The sequence below is a fragment of the Rana temporaria genome, chromosome 4 (assembly GCF_905171775.1).
Source record: "Rana temporaria chromosome 4, aRanTem1.1, whole genome shotgun sequence".
NCBI lineage: Eukaryota > Metazoa > Chordata > Amphibia > Anura > Ranidae > Rana > Rana temporaria.
Window position 1 is genome coordinate 124,043,728 of NC_053492.1, and position 15,433 is coordinate 124,059,160.

The 15,433-nt window shown below is 43.8% G+C and overlaps 1 protein-coding gene across 1 annotated transcript; it reads right to left on the reverse strand.

Moving 5' to 3' along the window:
- Positions 1-997: 997 nt before the first annotated feature.
- Positions 998-14,836, reverse strand: LOC120936561 (transcription cofactor HES-6-like). Its single transcript, XM_040349014.1, has 4 exons — positions 14,636-14,836; positions 9,719-9,814; positions 5,797-5,875; positions 998-1,711 (listed from the first exon to the last, which is right to left on the reverse strand). The coding sequence occupies exons 1-4, from the start codon at positions 14,690-14,692 to the stop codon at positions 1,395-1,397; spliced, it is 549 nt and encodes a 182-aa protein (XP_040204948.1). The 5' UTR covers positions 14,693-14,836; the 3' UTR covers positions 998-1,394.
- Positions 14,837-15,433: the final 597 nt, after the last annotated feature.

Sequence of the window (15,433 nt, forward strand, 5' to 3'; positions counted from 1 at the left end):
GTGCCGTTGTACGTGTTGTACGTCACCGCACTTGAGAACAACGAGATTTTGTCTTGACAGTGTGTACGCAAAGAAAGCTTGACAAAATTCTCGACAAGCCTTACAAGGAACTCGTCGAGGAAAACGATGTTTCTTTTACGACGAGTTTCTCGGCACATATACCCCCTTCTTGCCCAGGCGAAATTTCAGCTTTTGGCACTGTCACGCTTTGAATGACAATTGCGCGGTCATGCGATGTGGTTCCCAAACAAAATTGACGTCCTTTTTTTCCGCACAAATAGAGCTTTCTTTTGGTGGTAGTTGATCACCTATGCGGTTTTTATTTTTTGCGCTATAATCAAAAATAGAGCGACAATTTTGAAAAAAACACAATATTTTTTACTTTTTGCTAAAATAAATATCCCATTTAAAAATATATATATATATATATATATATATATATATATATATATATATATATATATATATATATATATATATTTCAGTTTAGTCCGAAACTTATTCTTCTACATATTTTTGGTAAAAAATCGCAATAAGCGTATAGTAATTGGTTTGCGCAAACGTTATAACGCCTACAAAATAGGGGATAGAATTATTACTTTTTTTTTATTATTTTATTTTTTTACTAGTAATGGCGGCGATCTGCGATTTTTGTCACAACTGCGATATTACGGCGGACACTTTTGACACATTTGTCAGTGGCGCGCGGCCTGAGGCCGCATATAGACGGCCTCCCGGCAGATTAGAGCCACCTTGCGGCCATAAATAATCAGCCACCGGGTGGCTAGTGGTTAATAATGTAATGATTGTCATTTTCTTCTACCGCTTGTATCTACATAATGCATTGTCATGTATAAAACCAAAATAACGAACAGTTGTGTTGCACTTTAGTTATAGATATACACACACAGTTTCCTTCAGATAAATAACATGAAGATGTAGCAAAGTCAGCTGTTGGGTAATAATAAGCTCTACCAGAAATAAAAATATGCAAAGGTTTACTGTATATATTATATTTATTTGTAATAAGAGAGTGTAAATTACTTTAAATGAATAGAAATGTTACATGAAGAGATCTGTAATAAATAGGGGGAGAAGAAGCCTTCTACAATGCAGGCTACAAACATGGGGCTCCAGCCAGGAGCACTGGGTCTTTAGTACACCTAAAGGGGTGTGAACCCCAATGTGTTAAACAAAGCATATCTATAAGATACATATCGGTACAAAAGAAACGCTAGGACTGACAGCAGCGTCACTCTCTGCTCCTACACGCAGTGTAACTGCAGAAGATGGGGGACATACATAGTGACAGCAAATATATGGTGAGCAGAGCGAGTCTGCCTATGGGTTACCCAAGTGTGCACTATGACGACCGAGTCGCTAAGGTGGTAGGATTACCAGGGCCTCCACATCTGTAGGGAGCCCACAAGGGGGCAGTGTTTTTTCAGGACATCAGTATGTGGCTCAGGGTCAGGATCAGGCTTCAGAGCTGGTGACAGGGTCCCCCCAGCATTCTCCTCACAGCTTATGGGCAGCTCAGGGCTGGCATTCTTGACCCTAGGAAGGGATTTCAGCAGATGGTTGAGAAGACGTGCACCAAGAGCTTGGTCCATCCAATCACAGTTCAGAAGCAGGTTGTGGAGCTCATGCATACATTGGATGTATCCTGTGCTGAATCTCTGCTGGGATTCCACACACTGAGAGCCTTCACCTAAGGGAAAACAGTACAGAGAATAAAGAGATCATCAATCCTCATCAATATATAAAACAGTAATGCAGAAGTCAATTTTGCATAGAGTGGGCCAGAGTTTAAACTCCTGCTTGGTTCCTTGCCCCCTGATTTGGTCGTGACATCTGATTGATGAAAGTTCAGTGCTATTGAGAGTCCCCTAGCGTAGTGTTTCCCTAAGTATTGCACATACACCACTGGTGGGAGTTACCCTCAATGTAGGGATCAGCATCGCTTTACAGAAATTCACTACAGGTCAACATATGCAACCTATATTTAGTTAACAGTATGCGATACCAGAGGAAGCATGGGCCGCTGTTGGTTCCAGTTGATATTTTGGAGAATATAATGCCCTCAAAAAATGCTGGCATTACAGCATTTATACACTTTAAGTATATACTAATAGGTATTTGCATAGGCAGTGTTTTGGTAAAGGTGCTTTAAAGGGGTTGTAAAGGAAAACATTTTTTTCCCTAAATAGCTTCCTTTACCTTAGTGCAGTTCTCCTTCACTTACCTCATCCTTCAATTTTGCTTTTAAATGTCCTTATTTCTTCTGAGAAATCCTTACTTCCTGTTCTTCTGTCTGTAACTCCACACAGTAATGCAAGGCTTTTTCCCTGGTGTGGAGAAAGCCTCTTGAGGGGGCGAGCAGGAGTGTCAGGACTCTACTTTGCAGAGAGAGAAAGGAGCTGTGTGTTAGTGGGCGTCCTGACACTCCTGCTCGCCCCCTCCCCCCCTCAAGAGGCTTTCTTCACACCAGGGAGAAAGCCTTGCATTACGGTGTGTAGTTACAGACAGAAGAACAGGAAGTGCGGATTTCTCAGAAGAAATAAGGACATTTAATAGCAAAATCAAAGGATTAGGTAAGTGAAGGAGGACTGCACTAAGGTAAAGGAAGCTATTAGGGAAAAAAAAAAATTCTTTTACAACCCCTTTAAGGGCCAGATCCTCAAAAGAGATACGACGGAGTAACTGCTGTTACTCCGTCGTATCCCTGGTTCTAACTTTGGAACTGATCCACAGAATCAGTTTTCCAAAGTTAGGCAGAAGATCCGACATGTGTAAGGGACTTACACTGCCGGATCTTAGGATGCAGTACCGCATCCGCCGCTGGGGGCATTTCGAGTCGAAATGCCGCTTCTGGTATGCAAATTAGCACTTAGGGCGATCCACAAAGCTTTTCAGCTTCGTTTTTTCGCCGTAAGTTTTAGTTTGCAAGTGTAAAATTAGGGCTGCTTTTACAAAGTGTAAAGTTAGTAACACCATGTAAAAGCACATTCAAGCGACGGCATTTGGTATGCATTCCTGAGAGGGAGAACTCCACGGCAATTTGTAAAATCAAAACCGGCATGGGTTCCCCCCCCAGGAGCATACCAGGCCCTTAGGTCTGGTATGGGTTGTAAGGAGACCCCCCCTACGCCGAAAAATCGACGTAGGGGGTCCCCCTACAATCCATACCAGACCCGTATCCAAAGCACGCTACCCGGCCGGCCAGGAATGGGAGTGGGGACGAGCGAGCGCCCCCCCCTCCTGAGCCGTACCAGGCCGCATGCCCTCAACATGGGGGGGTTGGGTGCTCTGGGGCAGGGGGGCACACTGCGGGCCCCCCCACCCCAGAGCACCCTGTCCCCATGTTGATGAGGACAGGACCTCTTCCCGACAACCCTGGCCGTTGGTTGTCGGGGTCTGCGGGCGGGGGCTTATCGGAATCTGGGAGTCCCCTCAAATAAGGGGGCCCCCAGATACCGGCCCCCCACCCTAAGTGAATGGATATGGGGTACATCGTACCCCTACCCATTCACCTCTGAGGCAAAGTGATAGTTATTAAACACACAACACAAGGGTTTTTAAAATCATTTATTAGTCTGCTCCGGAGGCCCCCCCTGTCTTCTTTAGCTCTAATACCAGGGGGGGCTTCTTCTTCCGCTCTCCGGGGGTCTTCTCCGCTCTCCGGGGGTCTTCTCCGCTCTCCGGGGGGGTCTTCTCCGCTCTCCGGGGGTCTTCTTCTATCTTCGCCGCTCTCCGCTGTTGACTCGGCGCACCCCGGTTCTTCTCCAGCTGTCCGGTGCCTTCTTCTTCAGCGCTGGCTGCCTGCTATCTTCGTGTGTTAGCTCAATTACTAGCAGGCAGCCAGCGCGGTCTTCTGTGACGTCATCTTCTTCTCTTCTTCTCCCTTCTTCCGATGTTGACACGACGCCTCTTCTCACTGCAATGATGGAAGCGCGCCTTGCATCCCATTTATATAGGCCTCACCGTCCCATCATGCTCCGGTAGGTACCCACGTGGGTACCTACCGGAGCATGATGGGACGGTGAGGCCTATATAAATGGGATGCAAGGCGCGCTTCCATCATTGCAGTGAGAAGAGGCGTCGTGTCAACATCGGAAGAAGGGAGAAGAAGAGAAGAGAAGAAGATGACGTCACAGAAGACCGCGCTGGCTGCCTGCTAGTAATTGAGCTAACACACGAAGATAGCAGGCAGCCAGCGCTGAAGAAGAAGGCACCGGACAGCTGGAGAAGAACCGGGGTGTGCCGAGTCAACAGCGGAGAGCGGCGAAGATAGAAGAAGACCCCCGGAGAGCGGAGAAGACCCCCGGAGAGCGGAAGAAGAAGCCCCCCCTGGTATTAGAGCTAAAGAAGACAGGGGGGGCCTCCGGAGCAGACTAATAAATGATTTTAAAAACCCTTGTGTTGTGTGTTTAATAACTATCACTTTGCCTCCAGGTGAATGGGTAGGGGTACGATGTACCCCATATCCATTCACTTAGGGTGGGGGGCCGGTATCTGGGGGGCCCCCTTATTTGAGGGGACTCCCAGATTCCGATAAGCCCCCGCCCGCAGACCCCGACAACCAACGGCCAGGGTTGTCGGGAAGAGGTCCTGTCCTCATCAACATGGGGACAGGGTGCTCTGGGGTGGGGGGGCCCGCAGTGCGCCCCCCTGCCCCAGAGCACCCAACCCCCCCATGTTGAGGGCATGCGGCCTGGTACGGCTCAGGAGGGGGGGGCGCTCGCTCGTCCCCACTCCTTTCCTGACCGGCCGGGTAGCGTGCTTTGGATACGGGTCTGGTATGGATTGTAGGGGGACCCCCTACGTCGATTTTTCGGCGTAGGGGGGGTCTCCTTACAACCCATACCAGACCTAAGGGCCTGGTATGCTCCTGGGGGGGGAACCCATGCCGGTTTTTTATTTTAAAATTGGCATGGAGTTCTCCCTCTCAGGAATGCATGCCGAGCGACGCTGTCAAATTTTTTTCATTTTTTTTTTCCCGACGCAACTTTTTTTACCCGGTGCGATCCACAAAACTCGGCGTAACGTAACTTCGCGCATGCGCAGTATGGCCGGCGCGGGAGCGCGCCTCATTTAAATGGGACTCGCCCCATTTGAATAGGAACGCCTTGCGCCGGCCGGATTTAAGTTACACAGCCTGAAATTTCTAGGTAAGTGCTTTGTGGATCAGGCACTTAGGTAGAAATTTTAAGGCAGTGTAACTTAAATGGGATTTTTTAAGTTGCGCCAGGTTTTTGTGGATCTGGCCCTAAGTTCCCAGATCTGGTTCATGATGGTTGTACACAGAGGGAAAAGGTTTATGGAATACCTGCTCTAGAGGGGCAGTGACATTGAAACAGTGACACCTAGTGGGGTAAGACTCCATTGCACACATGACGTTATGTAGTAGCTAGCGTAGAATTACGGTTGCCACCTCTTCCCTTTAAAACTGAACACGTATTAATTACACAATTAAGGTGGTAATTAAACTTATCTGCATTAGATTAGCCACATAACCTGTGTAATTAATATGTGCTCAGGTTTAAAGAGATAAGATGGCAACCCTACGTAGAATGCTGCAACTCCATTTCACACAAATGGGGAAAAATATGAACTGTTGTTCTTGCCTGCAGGAGGATGTAATTGTGTATAGGATGGAAGAAAGAGCATGATTATGAACTGAACCACTTTGCTACAGTCAGCAGTAGTTGATCTTACATCTGTCTTTAGTTGTTGCAGAGCTCCCTCTAGTGACAAAATAGAAAAGTGCTGAAGAACTCATGAACAGCCTCTCACCTAAACTTCTGCTTCTCTGAATGTTTTCCAGATGTCTCACTGTCATCTCCAGGATGTCTGCCTTCTCCAACTTGGACTGCTGAAAAAACAACAGACAGTATAACTAATGTCACTCTGTACTTAAAATATAATAAGGTGTAAAAAAAATATATATTACTGGTTCAAAGCACCATGGGACTAAGCCACAGATAACCTACTATGAAGGGTAATGCACCCCATAAAGTATTTCAATACCATGTTAAGAGAGTCTAAAGTATGTCTTAATTACCATACCTGTCTGCATTTATATTGCTCAATCGAGTCACTAACTCTATAGTGTTTAGGGAATCCCCATAACTGTTGCCTGTCATTGCTGTGTAATTTAAGGGCCAGTTCACACCATAGAAACGCAATCCGGATGCGTTCCAGGTGCTTTTTTTGAATGCACGTTTTTTTTTTTTATTAACCTTAGATAAGGAGAAGTGTGTTCTGGTGCGTTTTTGATGCGTTTTTACAGCATTCCAGTACAGTCCCTTGCAGGTAAAATGCAGCATGTTCTACTTTTTTTTTTCTGGAACTGCAAGCACTGGTGTGAACTATGCCATTGAAAACCATATAACCTACTTTCCATGCGTTTTTGATGCAGAAAAAAAAAACGCACTGGACTGCATGTGGCGTAAACTGGCCCTTAGTGTATACTAGTGTCCAAAAATTAAAATAAGTAAAACACATTCTCGGATCATAAGTCACTATTCAATAGGTGACTGTTTATTTAACACATACTGTACTAGTACAGTAAAACCTTGGATTGCGAGCATAATTCGTTCCAGAAACATGCTTGTAATCCAAAGCACATCAAAGCATTTTTTTACTGGGTATAAAAGAGAAGAGAGGCGCCTCTAAGTGTAGCAATAAGTTGCTAAATGTTGTACCTTCATCAAATGTAACCACATTGCTACACTGAGGCCTCGTACACACGACCGAACATGTCTGCTGAAACTGGTCCGTGGACCAGTTTCAGCAGACATGTTCGGTCGTGTGTACGGCCGACCGGACAATTTTCCGGTGGATCAGACAGGTTTCCAGCGGACGAATGTTTCTTAGCATGCTAAGAAACATGTCCGCTGGAAGCCTGTCTGTCGGACATGTTCGGTCGTCTGTACGACTTACCGGACATGTCCGCTCGGCCGAAAGCCCTCGCATGCGTCGAAGTGATTTGACGAATGCGTGGAAGCATTGACCTTCCAGGGTCGCGCACGTCACCGCGTATCCTGTCCGCGCGGATTTCGGTTTGATGGTGTGTACAACCATCAGACCGAAATCTCAGAGCGGACATGTCCGTGTACGAGGCCTTAGACGCTCCTCTCTTCTTTTTTATACTCAGTTGTGATATGACGCTACTCTTATATCAAGACATCGCTTGTATATCAAGGCAAAATGTATTAAAACATTTTGCTTGTCTTGCAAAACGCTCTCAAATCAAGTTACTCTCAAACCAAGGTTTTACTGTACATTGTTATATCTAAACACAACATAGCACCCTGGGGATGATTTACTAAAACTGAATAGTACAGAATCTGGTGCTGCATGGTAGCCAATCAGCTTCTAACTTCAGCTTGTTCAATTAAGCTTTGACAAAAAAAAACTGGAAGCTAAATGGTTTCTATGCAGAGCTTCACCAGATTTTGCACTCCCCAGTTTTACAGAAGGAGCAGATTTTTTCCTCTGTTTAAATGTTGAATGTTTGTTCATTTCAGTCATCTAGATGTGAGAAAATATTTTTTTTATTTCCCTTGCACATAATTGGGGTTTCAAGTTCAACAAAGCGTCACCTCTTTTCCCTTGCTCAAGCTATTTATTTATTTAATTCAATTTATTTATTTATTTATTTATTACAGGTAAGTATATAGCGTCATCAATTTATGAAGAGCATTACTTATATATTGTATATTCAGATCGGTTGCTGCCCTCAAGGAGCTTACAATCTAAGGTCCCTAACTCACATTCATACATACACATACTAGAACCAATTTAGACAGGAACCAATTAACCCACCAGTGTGCCTTTGGATTGTGGGAGGAAACCGGAGTACCCAGAGGAAACCAATGCAGGCACAGGGAGAATATGCAAACTCTGGGAAGGGATTCCATTCACACTTCTAATTTATTCTTTTGTCATCTGGGACCCAAACTCACATTAGGGCTGCGGTAAACATTAAAGTGGATGTAAACCCCCCCCCAAAAAAAAAAAAATTTATGTCACAATGTAGAGAATAAGATTTCCTATCATCTGTGCCCAGTCTTGCCACACAGAGTTAATCCAGCTCTGAGCAATCCTCTTTTTATTGTTCAGGGAAATAAAACAGACTTCCAGATAAAAACCAAAGTCCTTGCTTGAGTGACAGGTTATTTACATATCTCGTGCACTGCTTGCAGACATACACAGCTTCTGTAAAAAAAAGTGCTCAATTCACATCCCCCTCCCATCTTCCCTCCAGCTCTATGTATATTCTGATGGCTGTTGCATTTTCTCATGGCACTGAACTGTGACTCACCCCATATTTTGAGAAAATTTAATCAAAACACAGGGGAGGGAATGTGAATTGTGCACTTTTTTCAGAAGCAAGGACTTTGGTTTTTATCTGGAAGTCTGTTGTATTTCACTGAACAATAAAAGAGGATTGCTCAGAGCTGGATTAACTCTGTGTGGCAAGACTGGGCACAGATGATAGGAAATATTATACTCTACATTGTGACATAAAAAAAAAAAAAAACTTTAAGGCTTCCTTCAAATAGGTGGGTGCATATGACCACGGGTATCAGTGATTCTTGCTGGCAGAGAGACTAGCTGCATGTGCACAGTACTCTGTACAGATCAATGGTCAGCATTGCCGCTGTTCAGATGTAACAGCTTTTCTGAGCAGTTACATTTGGTTAGGTACTCTGACCGACCCTGGACACAGGCAGTTTGCATTCAGGGACAGCATTCTGGTTGCATGCCACCATAACGAAGAGTGCTGCTGGGTCTAGAACAAGTTTAATTTTAGCAGCAAATTTTGATATAGCTTTAGTCTTAGTCTTTTGTCAAAAATGCCATTTTAGTTTTAGTCGTATTTTAGTCATCTGAATTGTTTTTGTTTTAGTCGTATTTTAGTCAACTAAAACCTCCAGTACAATTCAGTCGACTAAAATCGAATGAGTTTAGTAAAATTGTAATGCATTATTTAAAGAAGAAGTCCAGCCTGAGCTTTTTAGGCTGGGCTTCTCCTCTGGGTCACAATTCGTTTTGTACTCCTGTCACCCGTTTTTAGCAAAGAGCGGTCTGAAGTCTGCTCTCCGCTGACGTCACTGAAATCAGTCCAGACTCTGGAAGTTTGGATCCGCCAGCTGACTTTACTAATGGCAGTCTCAGCCTCTCAGCGTGACGCCGAGATGCTGAGACAGCCTCTCCCCACCCCTCCACAGCTCAGCGCTCCAATGAGCGTGGAGGAACAGAGCAGAAGAGATGCTGGCTGACAGTCAGCAGCTCTCTGCTCGGGAAGGAGTGAGAACCGAGCTATCGGCAGTGTGTGATCGCTAGTTTTTTTCTCTTTTGTTCAGGGTAACCCAATTCTATTTTCAAATGTGCTGCAATGTGATGAAGTTAGCACTCTTGCTTTATTTTTCTGCAGTCTTTGATTTATTTCCAACTAGTGGCATGTTTTGGGTTTACATTTTTTTTCCATGCATTTGTGTGTTTTTCAATGGTTGCCCCGGCTTTTATGTGTATTATTATCTGTTTCATTGTACGTGTCTCTTGTGGGCACTCCCTATGTGTATTTGTGTAATATGTTTGCAATGTGAAAACAGGAATATAGTAAATACATAAAAATCATACAGTATGCATCAGATGCAGCAGTAGTACAGTATAGAATGCTGCGACGAATGCATACCAAAATACTTACATCAAGATGGAAAGCCTGGATTACAGTTTCCTTCAGTTGTTCCAGGCAGGAATTGATTCTCTCTCTTCTCTTACGCTCTATGAGTGGCTTTCTGAGCTGTGAAGAGGATGATAAAGAATAGCCACGTCACCATTTCAAGGGTTCAAGGAAAATGGGTAAACTGCACACTAAACGGCATACTGCTCAACTCTGTACACTGTGCTGTATATTTTTATACGCAGTATTTCACAACTCCAGTCCTCAAGGCACCCAACAGGTCATGTTTTCAGGCCGTCTTTAAGGCAGGGCAATAGGGGAAGCTGCCCTGGGCCCTGTCATTGTTGTGGGACCAAAGCAGCTGCCTCATACTTGCCTACTATCCCAGTTTATATTCCCTTGTCCCTGGAAGTTTTAGTCCTGTGCTGTGTCCTGATATCTCAGTGTGAAGTGCTGCTACTAATGCTGCCCAGCTCTGCCCTATTGTTGTGTACAGATGACTCACCAGCAGACCATGTGTTTACATGTACTGTAAATAACTGTCATTCATATGTAAATAACAACAGCAGTCATATGTAAATAGTGACAGCATTCATGTGTAAATAGCTGAGGCCGGTGGCATTCATATGTATATCACGCCCCTCGGCAGTGAAGAGATGATGTGCTGTAACCTCTAGCAACCAATCGGTGAGCAGCAACCATTCAACAAGAAGAAATCATGTGCTGTAACCTCTAGCAACTAATCAGTGAGCCGTAATGTGTGCTGTAACCTCTAGCAACCAGTCAGTAAATGGTAACTATATGCTGTAACCTCTGGCAACCAATCGCAATCACTGCCTGATCTGATACAGTAAACTGATTTTAAGTGTAGCTGATATTTATTGTATGTCTCAGAGCAGGTGGAGAGCAAAATTGCATTGGGGAGGCCCCAAGATTTTTTTTGCCCAGGGTCCAATCAACATTTAAGATGGCCCTGCTGTGCTGTACATTGCATACTCCATTCTGTACACTGTGCTCCAGTCTATACACTGTGTTGTCCATTCTGTACTCTGTATACTGTACTGCACATTCTGTGCTCTAAGGATTTTATTCTGTACACTGTGCTGTACATTCTATATATATATATATATATATATATATATATATATATATATATATATATATATATATATACATATACATACATATACACCACATTGTTCCATTTTATACAATGTGATATAAATATATTCTGTACTCTTTACCACTAAAATCTATACACTTTGCAGATGCTGTACATTCTATACACTGTGCTGTACTGTACTCTTGCATATGTTAAATACGTTAAAATGTTCTATTGTATACATTCTACTGTATAGTTTATTGCCTGCCACTGTCTGTTTCCCCACCTCAAACTCATCAGACAGTAGATTGCACCCATATGTTACAGACCATTTCACAACCCAAGTGGTTACACCTTTGGTTTATATACCAAGTCTCTGGACTCCATAATTAAATTGTCACAGCCAGGTACATTAGCTCCATAAGTTGCATACTGAAGGCAATCCATTACCTATAAGTGGTCTTCTGGGTCCTTTTACACCACAAGACACCATGTGACTAGCTTTAAAGCGGTATTATACAAAAAATATAACATATTGCAGCTTACTAATTAATAGATGTGGTGTCTGCATTAGTTTCCTTTATTTTCACCTGGTGATATGGCCAATAATACACTTCCTGTCTTAAAGAGTTCCGGTCTGGAAAAAAATAAAATAAAAGTCAGCAGCTTAGAAGGCAGTGGGGGGAGGAGGAGGAGCTGGAAATGTCGTAGATCACGATCACCGATCTTACCCGGAAGTGGGAGCGGGTACCTGTCAAAACCAGGTACCCGCTTGCCCCCAAAAAGTGTCAAATGTGGCAGTGTCGGGGGGAGGGTGCGAACAAGTGGACCTTCCCTCTTTGGGTTGAGCTCTGCTTTGAGGATAGAGGAGCCACCATTGTCAGCCTGGGGAGAAGGTAGTGTGTGAAGGACTAGCAGATTTGAATTGAACCTCAGCTAACAATTTTAAATCTGTTACAGCAACATTTTTTTTGTTTGGGATAGAAGTATGATCATTGTAAGCACCCCTGTCAGTGTTAAATGGTTTGTCTCAATCCTGTAACTACTCCTTTTCTGGACAGCTTGGTCTGTTGGAGAAAGTTAAGAAATAACAGACTTGGATCAACAGGTGAAAATAAGGAAAAAAAATAAATATGCATAATGTTCCAATGTTACAATTTTTACACCTACATCCATACAGCAGTGTAAAGAGTAGCAAGAAGAGAATATGTGAGACAATTACCACCCTGCGCCAAAGTTCAGCACAGGGTGGGAGGTCATAGGTTATATCTGGTTACCTTTCATTCTGCATTTCATCCACACACAGTGCAATGCCAATCCATACAGAGACAATGGCCCAGATTCACAAAGCACTTACACCGACGTATCTCGAGATAAATGCCGCGTAAGTGTAACAATGCGCCGTCGTATCTGTGCGCCGTGCCCACAGAACTAGGTACGCCTGAAAATAGGCTTCTTCCGACCGACGTAACTTTCCTACGTCGGCGTATCGCGGGCGCATATTTACGCTGGCCGCCTCATTGCAAATGAGGAAGATACGTCGATTCACGAACGTAGTTGCGCCCAGCGTATAATATACGCAGTTTTCGTAATGCTTACGTCCGGTGTATAGTTATTCCCCATCTATGAGGCGCAACTCATGCAAAGGTATGGACCAGGGAACAGCCGTCGTATTTTACGTTGTTTACGTAGTAGTACGTGAATAGGGCTGGGCGTAGGTTACGTTCACGTCGTAGGCAGTGATTCGACGTATCTTAGGGAGTAGTTTCGACGTGATTCTGCGCATGCGCACTGGGTTGCGTCAACGGGACGGCGCATGCGCCGTACGTTATTCGTATCTTTATGACGCTCAGTACATCATTTACATGGGGTCACACCTCATTAGCATGGCTCACGCCCACTTTCACCTACGCTGGCTTACGCAGAGGAAACCCAGCGTAGATTTGGGGGCGAGTGCATTGTGAATACTGTGCTTGGCACTCTGCGCTACGCCGGCGTAGCCTAAAAAAGATACGCTACGCCGGCATAAATATGCCCCGCTGTCTGTGAATCCGGGCCAATATGTATAAAGTAAACCCCAGCCAAGTACAGTTTACAGAACTTTTTTTACAAATGTGCATAAAAGGCTCCAATACACAATGCACGTATCCTTACACTGACCTCCTATATCAAAGTGTCAGTAAAAAAAAAAACATCTGCCACAGCCACAAATTTAAAAGAAATGAAAGTTTTAGACTGTAATTGCCATTTTGGGGAAACCTGATTGGTGACTTTGTGGTGACTTTGTGTAACTAAATTTTTGTTGGGGTCATACAGTTCTCTTCAAAAAGATGATTGGTTGCTGACATCATTTCCCTTTATAATATTTAGAAGATTTGGCCAAAGCTGGTAGAATGCTCAGTCTGGGCACATCTCTACTTATTATTATATACATCATAAATTAAAGGAAGTAAATGATCATTTACTTATTCCAAACTGCACTAGAAATAATGACAGTTGGAATCTGATTGGTTGCTTTCCTCAGTTACTCTAGACCAGCCTTCCTGTCACATACTGCTGTCACTTCATTCAGTAGCACTGGGATGTCTGTCACCGACCACGTGTGTGCTCACTGTTATTCCACATGGGAATCTGCAATCACTTCATGTGATTTCCTACAGGGCTGATAATTGGTAGGGGAGGGTTTCTGCGGCATCCAAGGACCTTTATGCATTATAACTTATAATAACTGCAGCCACACATGTCAAAAGCGGTATCTGTTGAGGGGAATAAACTCAGTACAATGATATTTCCTGGATATCAGAACCTCTACACAACAGACACCAACCCACATGAGTTTTAGCATGCAGCCTGGTGTGAACAAGACCTAACAATGTTTGTGAAAATATAAGGTGGGATGATAACATGCAAACAGCGAAGTGTGAAAGGAGGAAGTAGTAATGACGCAAACTGCAATCAAGGATGCCAGAAACCCTAAGTCCGTGTAGGGATATACTGGCGTGGGGCAAGGAAGGGATAGTTCATAAACTGGGTACGATGGATGATGATTTCCAGCAGAATGGGTGGACAGTCCACAGCTCAGGGCAGGCCTCTTCAAGGAAGCGGAAGCACACTCCAAACATGTAGAAAAAAGCAAAGGAAGACGCCTTCTAAGTGCAGACATTGTAGAATTTGATGGTACAAACAAACTCAAAAAACACTCAAATTGAGGTAAGTATGTGGAAGAAGTCTTGCAGCGGTGTGTCTCTTAGCACGCTGGTCCAGCTGGCTGTGCTACTAGTATCCCTGTAAGAGTCGTCCTTCGACTCTGTACGTGATGGTAGATCCAGGGAGGAGGGATGGAACGCTTGTGGACCACAGCAGTGTGTGACATCTCCAGAAACAGCAAAGTGTGTACTCCCTCATCAGGAAATGAGGTGCTACAGGATACTCTTCACTTTTCCAGTTATTATCATGTTCTGAGAGTTGGAAATATACCATGCTTGGTCTGACCTTTTTTACTCGAAATGCATGGTGTTCAGTTCACAAAGCTTTAGCACAATCTTTTTTTAGTCATGTAATTGTAATTCTCAAACTGTAACTGTCACTTTTTAAGTTTCCTTATCCCATAGTGTTAAATATGTGTTTGAACTGAGAGTTATATATAGAAACCCATAGGGACCAATCAGAAATCAGCTTTCAGTAGCTGAGACTGACAACAGCACATGTAAAATCTACTTTAAATCCACATGGAGAAAAACACTATAGATCTAAAAATAAATGATTGCACATCTGAATTGTGATGATATTTGGGAATGAGACATTTCTGATCATATAGAGCAGTGGAAAGCCTCTCTTACCTTCCTTTCCTGTTTGGCCATGGATGGTTTCAGGAGGTCCTTGGATTCTGCAGACATTGCAATGTGTTGGTGTTCAGCAGTAGCTGCACTGTGCCTCTCTATCCTCACACTGCCTGAGCTCTTATTGCTGTGCCTCTTCACCACTTTCCCGCTCTAGCATTTTATACAAGCCTCTATTAGCATGTGAATTGCTCCCCCTTCTAATTCTCTATTGAAAAAGGCTTCAGGCACAGATGTCCAGATCAGGGTCTTTTGTTAAGACCACACCCCCCCCTTTTTTTTTTTAAATACCCGTGTCACATCCAGGAATGCACTAATTATGTATTAGTGTCATGACAGAAGAAACGTGACATGAAACGTGGGTGGCACTTATACAGTTCAGCCAAGAGAGATGAAGACCGATGTATATGCTGTACATTCAGAAGAGAAAGTGCAATTCTATCTTCGGTATCAGTCCACAGGTGCCAATCTGATTTTCACTATTGTAATCCAAGTATGCGATCCGAGGAGAGCCTCTCTTGGAGCAGGCATGGCATTAATCTCTCCTTGATTTAACAAAAATACTAATGTATTTCAAATGTTTTTAGACTTTTCCTTTGCTCTTGTGTTACAATAAAGATAAACAAAAAGACGTATTAAAGGAGGAACTCCACTCTTGTTGAAAAACAATTCAAATTCAACAGCTGCTGACTTTTAAAAATAAATACTTACCAGCCCATGAAGTTGACTCTTTGCAGAGCTTCTGTTTTCAGATGTAGAACTTCCTGATGTCTGTGCGAGGCATGGCCATACTGTGGG